The sequence below is a fragment of the Bombus impatiens genome, unplaced genomic scaffold (assembly GCF_000188095.3).
Source record: "Bombus impatiens unplaced genomic scaffold, BIMP_2.2 scf_0478, whole genome shotgun sequence".
NCBI lineage: Eukaryota > Metazoa > Arthropoda > Insecta > Hymenoptera > Apidae > Bombus > Bombus impatiens.
The window spans coordinates 741,458-758,598 of record NT_176897.1 but is presented as its reverse complement, the minus strand read 5'-3'; the positions used below and the strand labels follow the sequence as shown (position 1 = coordinate 758,598).

At 47.2% G+C, this 17,141-nt stretch overlaps 1 protein-coding gene across 7 annotated transcripts in view; it reads left to right on the top strand.

Moving 5' to 3' along the window:
• The window catches only part of LOC100741629 (protein FAM102B), a 52,761-nt gene that overhangs the window by 30,303 nt on the left and 5,317 nt on the right, over positions 1 to 17,141 (top strand). For 5 of the 7 annotated variants that reach the window (XM_024368796.2, XM_024368799.2, XM_024368798.2 and 2 more), the window contains 5 exons: positions 14,664 to 14,784; positions 14,866 to 15,056; positions 15,170 to 15,372; positions 15,565 to 15,784; positions 16,953 to 17,118. In XM_024368796.2, the coding sequence (XP_024224564.1) occupies positions 14,664 to 14,784; positions 14,866 to 15,056; positions 15,170 to 15,372; positions 15,565 to 15,784; positions 16,953 to 17,118 (901 nt within the window). Of the gene's footprint in view, positions 1 to 10,432; positions 10,465 to 14,663; positions 14,785 to 14,865; positions 15,057 to 15,169; positions 15,373 to 15,564; positions 15,785 to 16,952; positions 17,119 to 17,141 lie in introns of those variants that run through there. The other 2 variants (XM_024368802.1, XM_024368804.1) reach the window with 2 other exon arrangements.

Here is a 17,141-nt window from a genome sequence, read left to right as displayed (position 1 = left end):
GTGGGCCGCAGGCGCGTTCCATTTTTCCATACTTTTGTATTTTATCGAAGAAATAGAAAAGAGGAGAGAAAGAGAGAATGCGCTGTATAGCGTTCCGTGTAATACACCTTAGGTATATCGGATACGAGATATTTAACGGTAGAATACGCGTCTGAAAGTTCTTTGACGTGGTCGAGGTGCCAGCCTGATATATCGAATTTCTTTTTCAAACGCGAACGATACTGCTATCTATCCTGCACCGGTATATACATCAATAACAATCATATCACGATAGAACAGAGGATTGTAATTTCCACGAGGTTCCATTAGGAGAAAGTTATTGATTCGGTTCGACGTTCGTGTCACGGTCACGTGGGTGAACGTTATCGTAAATGAATTCGCGTGGCAACTTTTCCTCTCAGACTCCGCTTTTTCGTATCGCGTTCCACGAGCCACCGATAATTCAACGATTCTCGCAAACGTTTCTGTCATTGGCATCGCTGTCGTTTTCACGATCGCGCGACATCGGTGTAGAACACCGTGTCTACGGAAACGTTCGCAGTTCGTGTCACACGTATTCGAGAAAAACTTATCGGCAAGAAAGTAGGAAAATTTAGAACTTTCGTTAAAAATACCTAAACGTTAAAAGCTTCGGCGAATAACGAGGTTCAGATTTTTCAGAAGACGAGCGCTGATATTTTTATAGCCAGCCTGCGGTCGATACGTTCGTCGAGAGATTCGTACTAAGAACGAGCGTCCAAAGGCTCCGACTCGAGATACGTAGCCTTCTGGCAACTTAAAATCCGCCGCTACTTTTCTCGAGGATGTGAATGTTTAAAAAAGGTAGCCCAGGAATTGCCACGTTGTCGGAAATCGTTTTCGTGGAAAGAAAATCGTATCTCGGCTGCGAGTCTCGACGGTTGTTTGCTTTATTTATTAAGAAGTTGCGATCGATTATAAAGCACGTGCGAAGGTACTTGCCGATAACCGCGTGAATTATTTGAACGGTCTGGCAAATGGTAGCGTCTGGGAATCAACGAAAACAGACAAACAGTTTCGCGACGGCAAATTATCGATCTGACTCGCGAACCAGATGCTTCTGAAAATTGAATATATCCAGTCTAGACGTTTAAAGGTTAACCTGTTTTTACGTCTGTTGTGTTATCGTCGTGCAAAATCGAGGCATGTCCGATGCGTACGTTCGTCGTACGGCTCTGCCAATCTCTTCGACGTTCCACGAAATTTCCATTTTGATAGCGTTCGCGTGGATACGCGCCGGCTACAGGGAACGGAACGGCAGCAACCTGCATTTCTCGACAAACAGACAAATTTTCGTTCAACGAATGTACAACTCGATCGGAAACTACGCAAAGCCGGATTATTCGCTAAGCCGTATTTTTATCGTTCTTTCGTTTGCAAAACGCGACTGACCGAACTCGTAAAGAATTGCGGACAATTGAGATAAGAGGAAGCAGAAAATACAGCGGTATACGTGCAACGAGAAGAGCGAGAAGGACGTCGAATATCGATTTAAGCCAGGAAAGAGAAAATAACGGTCTTCCTATTTTAACAACGAGAACGATAATTAGAGGTAGAAAAGAAGCAAGTCAAGGGGTTAGATTGGTTAATTGCACACGCAACGGTTTCACGACAACACGCGCGAAACGTTTTCGTGTCGCGTATTCGCGTGCTAGTCGCAGGTTTCCTTGAGATTCGCGCGAAAGAACGCGCTGCGTCGTACTCGCGATGGCGGCTCGGCCAAACACTCGCGTTGAATCTAAAACAGATCGGGGAATTTTCGGTTGACGAAACCGGGCCAAAGGTGCGAACAGCCGATCTTTTTAGCCTTGATTAGAATGTCACCGACCGTTTTGGCATTCGTCCCAAAGCCACCCGTTCGTTTCTATCGCTTTCGCGTTGCGGGCCGCTCTCTACGATAATTTATACGCGCGTCGTCAATTCTCGCCTCTGTTTCACCGCAAAATGTCTCGCTCTCCGTGCTATTCGCTGCGTCTCGTATACGAAAAGTATCGTTTCCGACGTGCTCCGTAGCGAGAAAGCAACGGTAGATACGCAAAGGAAACTCGCTGTAAAGGTATATCCCGATTAGCATCGATCGAGGAATTCGCAACAGCGGGCTTTCCATCTGTCTCGACTCTGCTCTTCCCGAGTACCTTCACTTTGCATTGTTACGTATTCATAAGCGACGTTACGTAAGCGGTTCGAACGAATAGCTAGAATTTCGCCCGGAAGCATTGGCCGTGGCGAAACGATGCGCTTGGAATCGCGCGTGCCTTGCAATTGCTTCGAACCGGAAGGGATGTCTTCGACTTTCTGCTTCAGAAGTGGTTTAATCGACCGATTTCTAGGCAAACTTTTATTTTAAACGAGTCGAAGGGCAGGATAACGTAGTTCCTCGCATCAACGTAGCGGTAAGTTCAAAGTTGGAGTTCCGAGGGGATAGTCTCGGGGATAAGCTGTGGCATCGAAGACGATGGAAAGCGTACGCGCTCGAAGCTAACCGCAAATCCATACGTATTTACCCGACCAACGGGCAATCGCAATCTCCCGCTAAAAGACCGGTAGAAGCCACGAAATTAAAGAGTTGTTCGAGTACTTGCAATTACGACAACGCGCGCTTCAATTCCAACGAATCGTTATCGTAATTCCAGCGAGACAGATTGCGTTCCAGGAATGTTTTTAAGCGCCTTAACGACGAAGAAGAATAGATTCGACGAGAACGAACGAGACAGACGTAGAATTTTTGGCCTGGCTGTTGCCGCTTTATCTTTTCATCGCCTTTATCGATAAATTTAATCCGTTACGCGTGTCGCAAAGACAGAGAACACGCGAAGATTTGTCCATCGCTGTTGTCGCGAACGGTAAGTGTCGTGAGAAAGAGTCGTCGATTCGTATTGATCGTGCGAACCTGGGCAACAACAATGTCTCACACATTCAATTGTTGCGTTACGTTAATAACGCGCAGACGTCGCGCGGCAGCGGGTGTACCTTAACCGATGGTAATTATCGTTCGTTTGCCAGCGAGCACATCGGCCGCCTATGTGTCGAACAATGCGGCATGTGACCGTTGTTACTGATAATTAGCGTGGCTGGTGGTTGTGCGCGATAACCGCCGATAACGCGATAAGAAAACACATTGTACTTACCACGCTGTTATCGTCTTTATTTCGAACCTCGTAAACTATCGCGCAATTAAATCTTATACAGCCAACCAAGCAGGACGATCTTGATCGAGTTTGGCGAGGTTCGAACGCGAATCGGAAAATTTACCGATAGAAAACAGTTCGAACGTCGTAACGACTAATGCGTGCATGATACAGCGTCGAAGAAGGAACGCTGTTAATTTATACCGTTTAACCTTTTCAAGCTTACCGTTTATGCATACGCGATATCGCGTTGACTTTACGCCATTACGATCGTATTCCAGTATCGAGATGTAGGTATCCTGTCTCGAAATATGCGAGTCTGGTGCATTTAATTGTCCGCATCTTGTCGATTCTACCCTGCGACGATAGAAGCACGCTGTTAAACGAGAGATTAGTAACGTATGACGTTAAATATACGTTACAAAATATGTACTTGAAAGCGATTTTTATACGCAAGTAAACGTATCAAAAAGATAATTGTTTTCGACGAATCAACATACAACGATCGATCGATCGATCGATTCTTCTAGCACCTACGCGCGTTGCTTCCAAAAATGTCCATATCTCTCGTCGTTTGCACTTTTTTATTTATCGTCTATCGACGTCCTACATCGTCGTATTCCAAGTAACACCGATAACCACGAAGTTCGCGCTCTTTCTATTTAAAGAGAAGCTGTCCTCTTAGCAAACTGGTGTGGTTATTCAACCTGTTACCAACTGCTGCATTAATTTCAATGAATTCTCCGCGTTGAAAGTCGATACTGGAAAGCAAACGGTTCTTGAAACCTCGAGATCCTGCTTGTGACCGCGATCTCGGACGGAAGGTCTCGGTTAATTGTCAGCTTATAGTTAGCGCGTCTTATTATTAGTGCGTACACGTGTTCCTAGTAGCGGAAACGGTGCTCGAAAGCCGCGTACCTTTTCCTACACGGACCCGCCTCCGATCTAACGTATAACGGTCTCCCACGACGACGTTTCCCTTCGACAATTTAGACGCCTGCGTTTCGATTGAAGTCAACTCGATAATCGTCCGTCTTGACGAGCCGACTCGAATTCTTCCGGCTCGTGTCGATCTCAATCGTGATTCTCGATCCCCGGCAGTCACCGACTTTCCTTTGTTACGGCCCTTCTCGCCGATATAGACGAAAGAAGCATGCGACGCGTTTCGCCTTTTCTCGCTTTCTGTCCGACCATCTACCATTCGATACCAGCTGCTCGCGTATTCACCGAGTCCTAGTCTTAGCTGTTACGTTTCCACTGGCTTACGTTTACTTCAAAGTTAAAGTTTCTCTTCGTCTTTACCTAGAATAGCAATCGAGGAAGCATAGAATCGTCTTCCAACGCGCGTCGATTATCGATTCTTCGACAGAGCGGTGGATAAAGCGATCGAGAATCGTCCGGGAGAGACTTATCTTTCTGTCTCGCAGATGTTCCGCGTCCCTGCTAGATTTCTGTATAACCACGGGTTCTTCCGCGTTTGTACGAAATTTGCACAGAACGTATAATATCGGAGATGGAGGGACATCAGGCCTTTTTCTTGAAATTTTGGGAAGATTCTCAATACTTTGGTCTAAACTATTTGTTATAGCTGTACTTAAATAATAGAATAGTGGGCTTGGACTGGAGGTGACACAACTGGTCGCCGAACGTAGCCACGGTCACGGGATGAACGTTTTTACCTAACCGAAGAAGTACCAATATCGAGGGACACACGCTGTATTAAGAAACAAGTCCCGGGCAAGAGCAATGTCGGGTCTACGCGGGTCTGCATAGTAACGGCGCCTGGGATTTTGTCGATATCCCCGGTCAATATGCAATTGACAAATGTGATCGTATCGGTCTTTTATTCTTGTGATCACCTTGGACAGTTTACACGCATCGTCTTGTCAGTCAGAATCATTCCGAGCGTCACAGCTAACGTCGCTTTGCGTTTCAAAATTTATTCTACCGGACAAAGAGTTCTCCCCGTTGACCGTGGGTTCTCGTTATCGAACCTAAGAACATTGTCTTTAACATCTAAGAGTGTCTAATCACCACGGTTAATTGTCGAACTTTGTAAAATCAACATTTGTACATATAATTGTGTAGGCGTGCGTAAGGAATACTCAGATGTTTTAACGAACAATTGCTTATTAAGAACGAATTAACAGTCAGAGTCAACAAATAACGATTAACAGATACGATTAACAAGCAACAATAGACACCAAGAGTTCTATCGACGCGTTGCTGTGCAATGGTACTGAGGAGTTATTTATTTCACGGCGTAAGACAGACTGACTGCCCTCTTGTTCCGGATCGAACGGATTCTTCCCTTCGTTGCCCATCGATGTCCCCCATTAGCGTGCATTCGTTAGATGTGTCGCCGCAGCTGGCACGCGTATGCTCTTTCGAGAATTCGGCGGAAAGAGCGTGAAGATATCGATGGTGCATTGGGCACGTCGGTGTTGCGTTTTGACGGCGTCGCGCTTTTTCGCGGTTTCGTTCCTAGTAGATAACACGAATCTCTATTTATTTCCGTTTCTCGGCTGTGTCCACAAAGATATAAATTCGCAGAAAGATCCGCAGTCCGATAATATAACTCCATTAAGATAATTCCTAAGTACGATGATGTTGGAGATGCGAAGTTGCCGCTACTGTATCTAACAACTTGTTCGAGTTTCTCTTTAGCTGCGCTTTTAGATGGTTGCATCTTCTCGCCGCCACGGTATTTCTATTCTTGTTCGTCCAGTTCCTTTTGCAGCGTGTGAGACCGATTGCAAACAGTGAATCGTTATCAACGCGCGATCCCATTACCAACAGCAAGCTTAAGCTCGTCCCAGGATATCAAACGAGATCGCGTTCTTCTGGCTAAGGGAACTGGTCAGCCCGGAATCGTGCGCCACTTACGCCTCGCCCGTGCCATTTGCTTTCTCGGTGTTTGCAACTCCATTCGAAATTGTACGACGCGCGCGTATCCTTCTGGCCAGAAAATCCAGTAGCTTCGTCGCGCGTTTTCTTCCTTCCCCGTCGAGCATCGATTACGCGAAATCACGCGATAACAGACGCGTTGCTGGGTTCGCGATCAACTTTTGGTCGCCTCGATCGATTTCGAATTTCATCGAGCGTCGAAACATCGAACGCTTGCGATTCAGATCGAGAAAATCGCTGGCCTTCGTTTCCAGTTTTCGGATGTTGGCCATGGGGCGAAGAAACTTTGATCGTTTAGAAATTCGTCGTTCTTCGGCAGTTTCGTTTCTAATTCCAATGATGGGGGACGAATCGTCGTGGCTGTTAGTTACCCTCAACGATAGGTCGGCGATGGATATTTTTTCATCTATCGGCAAATGAAAAATTAACATCCGGTCGTTGGTTTTTATCGTTTGAGCTTTGGTCTAGCGATCTTATCGTGTGCGTACGGTGACCTTGCGATGTTATCGATTTCGTTTTATTATTTCCCGTGTTTTGTAGTCGACACGAGCAATTTACAATTCAAAGGTTCCTTTACGAGGAAGACGTTATAACGACGCGAATGCGTGGATAAGCGTCTCGTTCCGGAGATTAATCAAATCCGCTTAGTTCACCACTGCTTTGGTGCTGATCGGAACGGATTAAACGCGAGGACGGTGAAAAACAAGGAGACAGCGCGTCCTTTTGTCTCTAAGAGCGAACATGCTTTAATTCGAAATTTCACGTGCTGGAACGACGCTGCTTTCCGCTTGGCTCTTTGAAAACATCCGTGCCAGGCCTTGGACGTGATCGTAACGGAGATTTATTAATTTCCTCAGCGGTAATGAAGCGTCTTTTCGACTCGAACGTAACGAAATTGCGAATCTGCCAGAACCAAAATTCCGATAGCTGGCAGCCGTTCGTTTACAGTTACTTGCATTCTCCAGTTAGAGAAACGGTCCTCGTCATGGCACGTTCGTCGATCGACGTTTGGAATCGAGTCGTCGTTGCGGTACTTTTATATATATTCTGCGGAACGTTTATCCGAAGAGCCATTGCAGTCGCAGTTGCGAGCGTAAATTACAATTGAATTTAGAGATTGGCCGGAACGAGGTTCCAAATAAGTTCGTTTGCAAATGACCGCACCGATTGCATTTCCATGACTAAAAACTAAAGTCGAGCGGGACGATGAAGCTACCTCGGAGAAAAAGCTGCGAAACGGGCGCAAGTCCGGGTAAGCGATAATTATCGTACGTTAGCGAGTTATGGGTTGCGAGCGTCGCTCGAACTTTACTCCAGTGGAATTAATCCTCGTGGGTCCTGGAAAATTTCACCATCAGCCCTCGCCAAATGTTCTTTAGCCCAACTTTGCTCGAGACTCTTCGCGATAGTCCTCCTGTACGACCACGATAAGCTTGGCAGCGGGTTTGCGCGTGCATTCGTCAGACACGGTGACAAACTGTCCGTGTCGTTAGTTAACGGGCCGTGGCGTTCAACGAGCAAACGCTGCTCGGAATTTACTGCTTCCAGGTTACGTAATCCGCGCGTGTTAACCATATCCGATGGATCGCGGATCGAGTACGAGGATTCTCGCAAGGATTCAACGCGGTTCCTCGTTAACCGGATCGATCCACGCGAAAGATCGTAAGAACGTCGCTAATAGAAACTCGGAATAGTCGAAAAAAGAAAACGTTTATCGAATACGTTGACCTCCCGCTGCAAAGAGACGGAGTCGTTATGCCCACGCCCATTTCTTTCTTCGTTTTACCGAAAAAATCGTGAAACGTTTATCAGGGTAGCTTTGAAATTCGCTCGATCGAACAATCTCAAACAAATGTCGCGGAAGGAATTATTTTTAGCTTAGACCGTTTGACATTGGTCGCGGCAGATGGAGATTTATCGTTGGTTAGACGTTAGACGTTAATTTATTAGAACGGATCGAGGGGTCGATAAGAAGGAATATTTGAGGAGAAGGCGCGGTTCTCGATTCAATGGGGAAATTGTGTCCGCCCGTGAAATATCGCGCGATTGTGTAGCGCGTGACGCGTGACGGCGAAGGCTCGCGTGCAAGGTGAATCAGAAATAATCGCGAGATTTCGTTGTCCCTCCGTCGCAATATCAATCGATTCGTTGTTTCGTCGATTACGCCGGACGGTTAAACGCGAATGCATCGATCAAAACGAAAATAACCGTGATCCGCCTTCGGCCTGAATAAACAGTCGATTGACTGGCATCCATCGAAAAAAACCGCCTCCGCGGAGAATCTTAATCACAGGATATTCTTTTCGAGTCAGTCTCGTTTATGAAGTCATCCGATCGCGTTTTCTCTATACCATGTATGCGCATCTACGTATACGCATCTGTATGCACATCGTACGTGGAAGATGGCGAAGCACGTTCAATGTATCGAGTATCGAGTTATTTAGAACGCTACTGCAGGAATGTTATCTATTTTTTAATTTTTATCCTCATCGAGTCTCTGATAACTCGCGAAAGACTATCTCGTTCTTCTTACGCGCATATTCTCACCACGTGCGAGTAAATTTCACATTGCGCGAACTTTATCTCACGCATATACCGTTCGTCATTCGTATTTATCGAAGTTACTCGGACAGCTTTTATCGTGGAAAAACAGCCCAAGCGTCCACCATCCTACGCAAAGTCACAGAGTCGCTCGAAGGAGGCATCGATAGCCGCGAATAAAATCGAATCGAACCGCGTTACGCTATTCGACCGTTTGCGACTACCTTGGCAACCGTATCGCCGATTACGAGACACGACCGAGCGATCACCTGTGCGTGAAAGTGCTACGAGAGCCGACCGTTCGCTCGCGAATAGCTAAGTACACGCGAGAACATGGGCTTGCATTTTCATCCGAACTCGATTGCGAAACTGCGAATGACACACAATCCGGACAGCCTTGGAGCAGCCTTGCCCACGGCTAATGCAACGGTCGAGCTCGTTCGTGATCCGTGAATTATACCCGGTGACGTCGGTGAAAGTTATACCCGTGATCCTCGTATCGATCGTTCGGCGATCAGTTTCGCGAAATCACGGTGCGTTCCACGCATACGCGAGAAGAAATTTCGTTGCTGCGATTTTTCCAATCCACGCGCGCTGGCATTTCGTATCTCGACCGAGGGAAAATTGCATTTCGTTCTTGCAAACGCGTCTGAGTGGAGAAACGGCCTCGTTTCGTCGTGCATCGCCGTCGTAAGGCTAGATCGAAACGTACGGATGGTTTGCAGTCGAGGCTCGACCTATTAAACTCGTAATTGTAGCCGTGGCAACGGCGGTCTTTATCGCTTCGTGTTTAAGAAATTAATCGAAGGTTCCGTCGGTGTTGGTCGTCGATTCGGTCGTTAACTTTAAGGGGTCCACCGGTACGCTCCATGTTCCCGCTTACGAATCTGACCGCTTAAAGGTTACTACAAAGCGGTCACCATAATCAGCTTAATAGGTCTCTATGGACAGTGCTTAATCCCGACAAGGACGTCGTACGCATTGTCTGGTGTACGCGAATTGATTTCACGAAATACTCGGATCGACCGGAAAAGCGCAAAATCAGGGGAACACGGCCGATGGCTTTTTTCTGTTCGGGCTGTTCGAAGATTTTACCATTACCGGGGAAAAGCTCTTCCGATCCATTTTTATTTCGCCGTGTACTTGAAATTTTCGCTCCTAACGTATTCGACGAATTCGACGTGTAATCGAATCTCCGAGTCGAATTTGAACGTTTTCGTGTTTGCAAAGATTCTTGAACCGGATTCCGCAATTTCAGTTTTATCGTTTATTTCGATTTTCCAAATCTGATCGAAAGATCAGAAGTTTAAAAAGCGTGGAAGAGGAAGGTTTCGCTCGCTTGTTTTTCTTTCGAAGCACCGATGACTCCGCCGGTTGGACAAGCAACGTCGCTTTTTTTCGGCGTCGCGGCGCGTCACGAGCGTCGACCGCTGACATATTTGGAGCAACGACTCGGTCCAATTGTCCGCGAAGCCATCGTCGTTGCAGCGCTGGCTATTTTTCGCCGTTGATTTTTTCCCGTGCTCCGGTCACTTGCTTTCTCCCCGTTTCTTGCTTCTCCGTCGCCTGCTATCGATCTAACGCGTTCCGTATCGCCAGATCGAAACAATTATTCGAAAAATGAATTCCGCTTGCTGGTAGAAGATGGGACACGGACAGAGCCGCTTTGTCGCGTATATCGTTCTTCCAGATCGAAGAGATGGCACGGTTTCTCTTATTGGATCGGATCAAACGCAAACTGCAGGACGACCGAGTACGTTCGAGCGAATAATAGATAGTTGCATAGTTACAGGTTCGATATCGTTGGGTGCAATTTGCACTTGGCGTAGGAGACGAAACCACGGAACGAATTCATGAAATATTCAAGACGGTACGTTATTCTTTATCCGTATCGTACGTAGAGAGACAAAAGCAAAGTGGAAAGCGGCGAAGAGGGTAAAGGAGCGCGGAGATTCGTCGTGGAGCACGGCCACGAAGACCTGTTGACATCCCACGCTGATATCAACCGCGGTAGAATCGTCGTAGGAAGAGCAGGATCAACGATCAAATTACCGAGCGCGCACGGTGGTTGAATTTAATCGTCGCCTTCGCCTTCGATCTACTCGGTCCACGGGTTAAATTCATTCCGTAGCTCTTATCTTCGTCCGTCGAATTGAAAATTGTGGGTATACGATGGAAAGTTCGCCGTAGGCGCCAACTCCTGAACGATCGTCTTCGACGGACGACCACGATCGGCGGGTGCTTGAATTTTACCAAACGAACGTTAAATCGAGCAATCGGATCGCTCGAGTCGGACGAAATGCGTAGCAAAAGGAAAATACGGATTCGCTTGGGAAATCGCTTCACGCCGTTTACAGTTTTTTTTTCCGCGTACAAAGTTTCGTCCCTGTAATCGGAGAATCGATTACAAGGCTTCTTGCTCCCCAAGCTGCTGTGCAATATCGTTTTACGAGCGCGACGTACGTTGGATGGACTATCGTCCGGCACGCGAGCAACCATGTTAAATCGTGTTTCCGGATTGCGTCGATTCCCTGGATACACGTGTCTTTTATCAAGGAATCGATAAGTTTTGTAGCCGTGTGCCGCTTACTTTCTGTTTGCGAAACCGTTGCCAAGCAACGCGCCCTTAATTAAATAACCAAAGACCAACGACAAGGTGTCGAGCGAACGTTCGATTGGAAATTCGACATCCATTCGAGAAGCAGGAACGGCAAAAGTTACGGCTTTCTCGTTAACCGAACTCTAACCAGAGGGAAAACTTTACGACGCTGTCGATGGAACGTCGATCAACGGTGGCGAATTTCGTGTTCGCGTTGACACTGAAAATTCGTCGGTTCCCAGGGCTGTGGCTATCTAAATTTTTGGACACGTCAGAGGATAGGTCGACCCGGTTTCCACGGTAATTGGCTCGCGCTTCCCACCCGACGGACAACGGTTTGTCTCCGGACCCGTGCGAATTCCGTAGCTGGGCGGCCGTCCCGTTGCGTGGTTTCGTCGAACGCCACTGCCGTGCTTTCGCAAGCTGCCACGATATCCTCGCGTTACGTTCGGATAACGGAATTCGTTGGATAATCGACTCGATAGCGAGAAAGAACGATCGTCGGTTTGTCCGATCTTTCCGGTTATCCTTCGATTTGTGGCGGCACTCGACGAGAAATACGGCCACTCGACGCTAACTTCCACCGGTAGCGCAGTGGTTAGCGCCTTAGATTGCGAACGTTCGGGACCCGGGTTCGAATCCCGGCGCTCATAGTCCAATTTTTCTTCCACGCATCTAAATTAGAAGAAAAATAGCAGTACCCCGGCAGCTACATCTACAGCCAGCATCATCTACAAGTATCACGGACAACAACTACACTTCAGATTCTTGAATTTATCGTGTAAAACGAGAAAAGCCTGCGTTAGAGACGATATTCTGTACGTTATGTCGGATAGCTACTCGAGCTTCTGTTAGGACGTAGCTGTAGCCGGAAGAAACCGCGAAACAACACGTTCTTTCATCAAAAGCATCGCTAAGGGACCTTTCGCCAGAATCCGAGAAGAAAAGTCTATTCTGCTTCGCGTTCGTTCGATCTCCGGGAAAAGGAAAAGATAGGTTTTAGGGCCGAACAACAGCGCGTAATCGCAACGACTACTCGTTGTTCGTGGGATTACAGAGCGCAGTTGCAGATCCAGCGGATAAATGCTAAATTTACGCGAAATTTATTCCTAGATGACGTCGATTTTCGCGCGTGAAATTACGCTCGTCGCGAGATACGATCCGCGTTTAACTCGACGACTGCGGTATCGCGAAAGTTTACGGCAGACTGTGTGCACCAGAGGCGGATGAAAAGCATGACGGAATTAGGGTCGGCTGGTATCGCGATACGGAGCGTGGCTCGGCCAGGGTTACGAAGCTTCTTCTTTCTCGTTCTCGTCGTCGAGAAAGGTGAGAGGAGATCGGTCTTGTTATATCGATATTCAGGGACTCGTGAATGCTTTTGCCGGTAGCCTACGTGACCGTAATTCCTCGACTGGATGCCTCGTCACGTTCGTAGTTCGTGGGAAATCCTTTTTTTTTCCGCCGGTCGGGATACGTTCCGGAAATAGTGGCTCCTTTGATCGAGCTAAAGACGAAAGCGACGTTGCGCGGGGGCGGAAATTAAATTCCGCGTTTCGCGTGGTAGAGTGCGACCAAATCGCGTTCACCTTGGTGAAAACAGGGGAGGACCGAGGACTCGAATTTCCTCGGCGATTCGCTGGCCCAGCTTCTCCGACTACTACTACTCGTCGGCTTATCTGCGATTCTTACGCTCCGTACGATCGTTAAACGTAATTAACCTTGCACACTGTGACCGTGAAATTGTACGCTAGCGGGCGATCACGGTTCGATTATTTTGAAAACGTTGCTTCGATAATTAGCTGCGGTCTCTCGTATTTCGTCGATCGAGTTTGAAAATTTTGGTCGTGCGCCGTGTCGGCGAGTCGGACACGTTGCGCGATCAGACCGTCGCGAAAATAACAAAGAAAACGACCACGCGCTTCATTCGTTATCGGTTATCAGCAGGCCGCGTCGTCGCTCGCGTCCTGTCCCTATAACCCACTATCCGACATTTAATCGCGACAGGATGCGCGTTTCATCGAAACTTTCGAAAATTACGCGTGACGCGCTCGGTTCGTCTCGTCTACGCGCCTTCCTTCCGGTCAACGGAAGTTCGTTTAAAGAAGAAATTAAGCGTGACGAAGCTAAGACATTTTTACTCGATCATCGATCTTCCGCTTCCTTTGCCAAGTACTATTTATTCTTTGAGTCTGCAGTAGCTGCTACGTGTCGCGAAAGAGTAAAGTATTCATCGTGATTAATTGCCAGACATTTTTGATAAAATCTGCTGGCGAATAACTAAAACTGCCGATTCCACTGAAACGGCAATCCTATCGCAGACAGCAATAACAGGGTGACTTTTCCAGCGACCGATACGCGCATCCGGATAACAGTGGACTAAGGCAAACCCGCTAAGCCGCGCGATCTCGTTAACGAGTCAAATCCGCGCGACAAACGTACACACGGTCGACCGATGCGTTTACAGGCGACGATGTCGGTCATCCGTTGGTCGATTCTGCGAAAACTTCAAGTACGATTCGGTATTTCCATCGTTCAACAGGATGACGACCGCGCATCTTGGAGATCGCCTTTGTCATTGCGTTCTCCTCGACGGCGTTTCGTTCCTCGGAAGTTTTTCCGCTCCCCGTGCAAGGTCGATACGACGGAGTGGGCCTGGACGAGCGAGGAGGGTGCGTGTGGCGTGGATGGCGTTTACGAGCCGGAGTGTGCTCGAAAGGAGCGCCAGGCAAATGGGAAAATCCACGAAAACCCCGTTGCATTTACTCGTCATTGGAACAGCGTGTCGTAAAATCGTTGTTATCCGAGAATTTGCATTTCGTAGCAGGCCGAGCAACTTTCTTCTTCTTTCTGCGTATTTTGCATAGGTAATGCAATTGATCGTGAAACGTAACAACTCGCGCACGGTATATCTTTATCTATCTAGTTCGATTGCAACGACTCGACCGAAGGCCATCGAGAGACAGAATTCTCTGTCCTCGAATGAAAATAGAATAGGAGGGCTGATTTATCACACGCTACTCGCCAAACACGTACGAGCCGCTTTCTAGCTTTGGCTCTACGCGTACTTACATTGCGACTTATATGGAATTCGTCGCGCGAGACATAAACAACGACGGTGCACAATTCAGCCCTTTGTACGATTCGATACGTGACGATGACGCGACCGCCGAGCGGATGTTCCCTTACCGGAAGCAAAGTGGTCTGAATATTCATTTAAACGACCGGTCGGTAGATGCCGGTGAGAACTTGCCAGATCAGCGGTGTCCTGCGCGAGACCGTGAATCATCGTTGACCGTGAATTTCGTTCAATCCCTTTGTTCCAACAGCGACCACTTGCAAACTGGTCACCGAAATTCGTTCGCGTTTCGATGCGTCGCTCGTAACCGCGTAGCAAAATGAAAATGCAATTAAGCGTCACGTCCGCCCTGTCTCTGCACGCATATTCATGTGTTTCTTTTTCGTTTCAGGGAGGAAGTGCAGGAGCATACCGTCAGATGGGACGCTAAATTCGAGTTTTTATGCAAAATGAGTGCCAATGCGTCCACCGGTGTTCTCGATCCGTGTATTTTAAGGATATCCGTGAGAAAGGTGACTCGTTTGAATTTGCCCCTGAATGGGCCCCGAGCGTTTCCCTTTTCTACCTGTTCTAACGATAGATTATTTTCGTAGGAACTGAAGGGAGGCAGGTCCTTCCAGAAGCTTGGTTTCACCGACCTGAACCTCGCCGAATTCGCAGGAGCTGGACTCTGCAGAACGAGGTATCTTCTGGAAGGCTACGACTCGAGACACAGACAGGACAATTCCATGTTACGCGTTGCCATCAAGATGAACATGCTGTCCGGAGATATTCTGTTCAAAGTGTAAGTTGCAATCGACGTGTTTCGTCGTCGTTTTGCAATCTAACTTAACGATTAAACTCGACGATTATACCCGTGGTTAGACGGAATGACGAAAGCTGAATCGCATTTTCTAGGCCGTCTCCGTCGTTGAAGCAAACGCAGCTCGCAGTACCTGGCGTACCAGGTGTTTCCGGTGTGACGACGGACGAAACTGCATCCGAGAGGTGTACCAATCGAGAAGATTACGTGTCCACTGGTTCGTTAGCTGGAAGTATAGCTAGTGCTAGCAGCGGTTTTGGTAGTCTTCCCAAAAAGAGGCCTGCCCTCTTTTCCTCGGGTAACGAACGAATCTTGTTTCACCATCTTTTCATGTTCTTTCGCCAAATCGGACGCGAGTAAGATAAGCGAAGAACGACGATTCGCGGACAAACGATAGTGAATCGAAACTCGGTGACAGAACATGACAGGAACGGGGATGGTAATGGGTGGTGCGGTTTCACGAATGGTTAACGCAACGTTGGTCTTTCAGAGCTTCTCAGCGGGGCGGAGTCCTACGATCCAATGACCCTGAGCGAGATCGTACCGTCGGCTCTTCCGGTGGAGACTCTAACCGAAGCGCACACAGAGTCAGGCCATTCTCGCAATAGCAGCAACACCAGCCAACTGAGCAAAGGCTCCGGCTATGGATCTTTAAATTCACACAGTCAACACAGTAGGCAGAGCAGTAGTGGTGACAGTGGCCACATTAGGTAAGGCCACGCGGTCGCCCCAGGACGACGAACGAGACGGACGAATACGCAAACGATAGAAAACTCTTGTTTAGGGTAAACGAGACGGAGATTCGAATTAGATTCGGGAATTTCGAGCGAAGAAAGAGAAATTAAGCCCCGATCGATGTCCAGAGTTCTCTTCTCGAATCTTTCTGTAACGAGTACTCGTCGAATACTTTTCTACTACTCGGTAATCGCTCGATACGTATCCTACCATCTTCGAACGTGTCCTCGCTCCGTCGATCTCTTTCAAACGAATCGTTTTTTTCTGTTTTTTTTTCTTTTTCTTTCGTTAATTTGAAAATCGTTTTGCCCCGACGTTCGATAGACATTGTCGCGATCAGCGTGTTTCTAACTGTCTTTTTGGTTTTACTTGGACGATAAGTGCGCATGGTATTTTGTATGGGATCATCGAGTAGGAGGAACCTCTTAACGGAAATACAGTCGTTCGTACGAGTCACGGAATACCTCCCTCGAATAAGAACGCAACCAAGAACATCACTCTGTAACATTCACTAACAATTTCTTCAATCGCGCGCCACTAAATACCATGCAGTCGCGCTTGCGATTTTGCTTTCGAACTCTACGCTTACGTCTATATTTTAATCGAATCTTTCGACAGAATCTTTTCAAATTTCATTATCGGTAACTTTTTAGAAATTTCTCTTCGGAGAAGTTTCGGTGCTTGCCTCTTAACAAAAGAAACATCAACGCGTACACCATCGAATTCTCTCTACTCTATCGAACTTACCATTCGGACTCTTATCATCTTAACGCGTGTTCGTTGAACGGTTGTTAACAAGAAGGCATCGATAACGATTTACGAGGGAAACGTTAGATCTGTTTCTTTTTTTTATTTTGTTTCTTTCTAGGGAAACAAATTAGTGTTTCTCACGTTAAGTTATTAAATTTTTAGGTTCGTGTTCTTTTTTTTTTTTTGTTTCTTTTTTTTTTTTTTTTTTTTTGTTACTTTCTTGAGACTCTGGATTTTCTCTATTCCCAGATATATATACATACATATATTTTTATTTTTATTTTTTTTTTCTTTACGTCTCCCACGTCTTCCCATTTTCGTCTCTACTTCGTACTGTATATGAGTTTATTATTATTTTTGCATGCTTGAATATTTGTGTTGTGATCTTTATAGGTCACCCTCCTGGCCGGTATGGGCTCCACGTATCCCCAATGTCTCCCAAAAGTCCTCGAGCCAGCAGCCTGCCAGACCCGAGACCTCTCTCGACTCCGAATCCCCATCCTCGTCTTCCTCGACGCTGCTGGACCCACGAAATAGGTTCTGGTCTACGTCCAGCCCTCTTTCGTCGCGCGAGGGAAAATC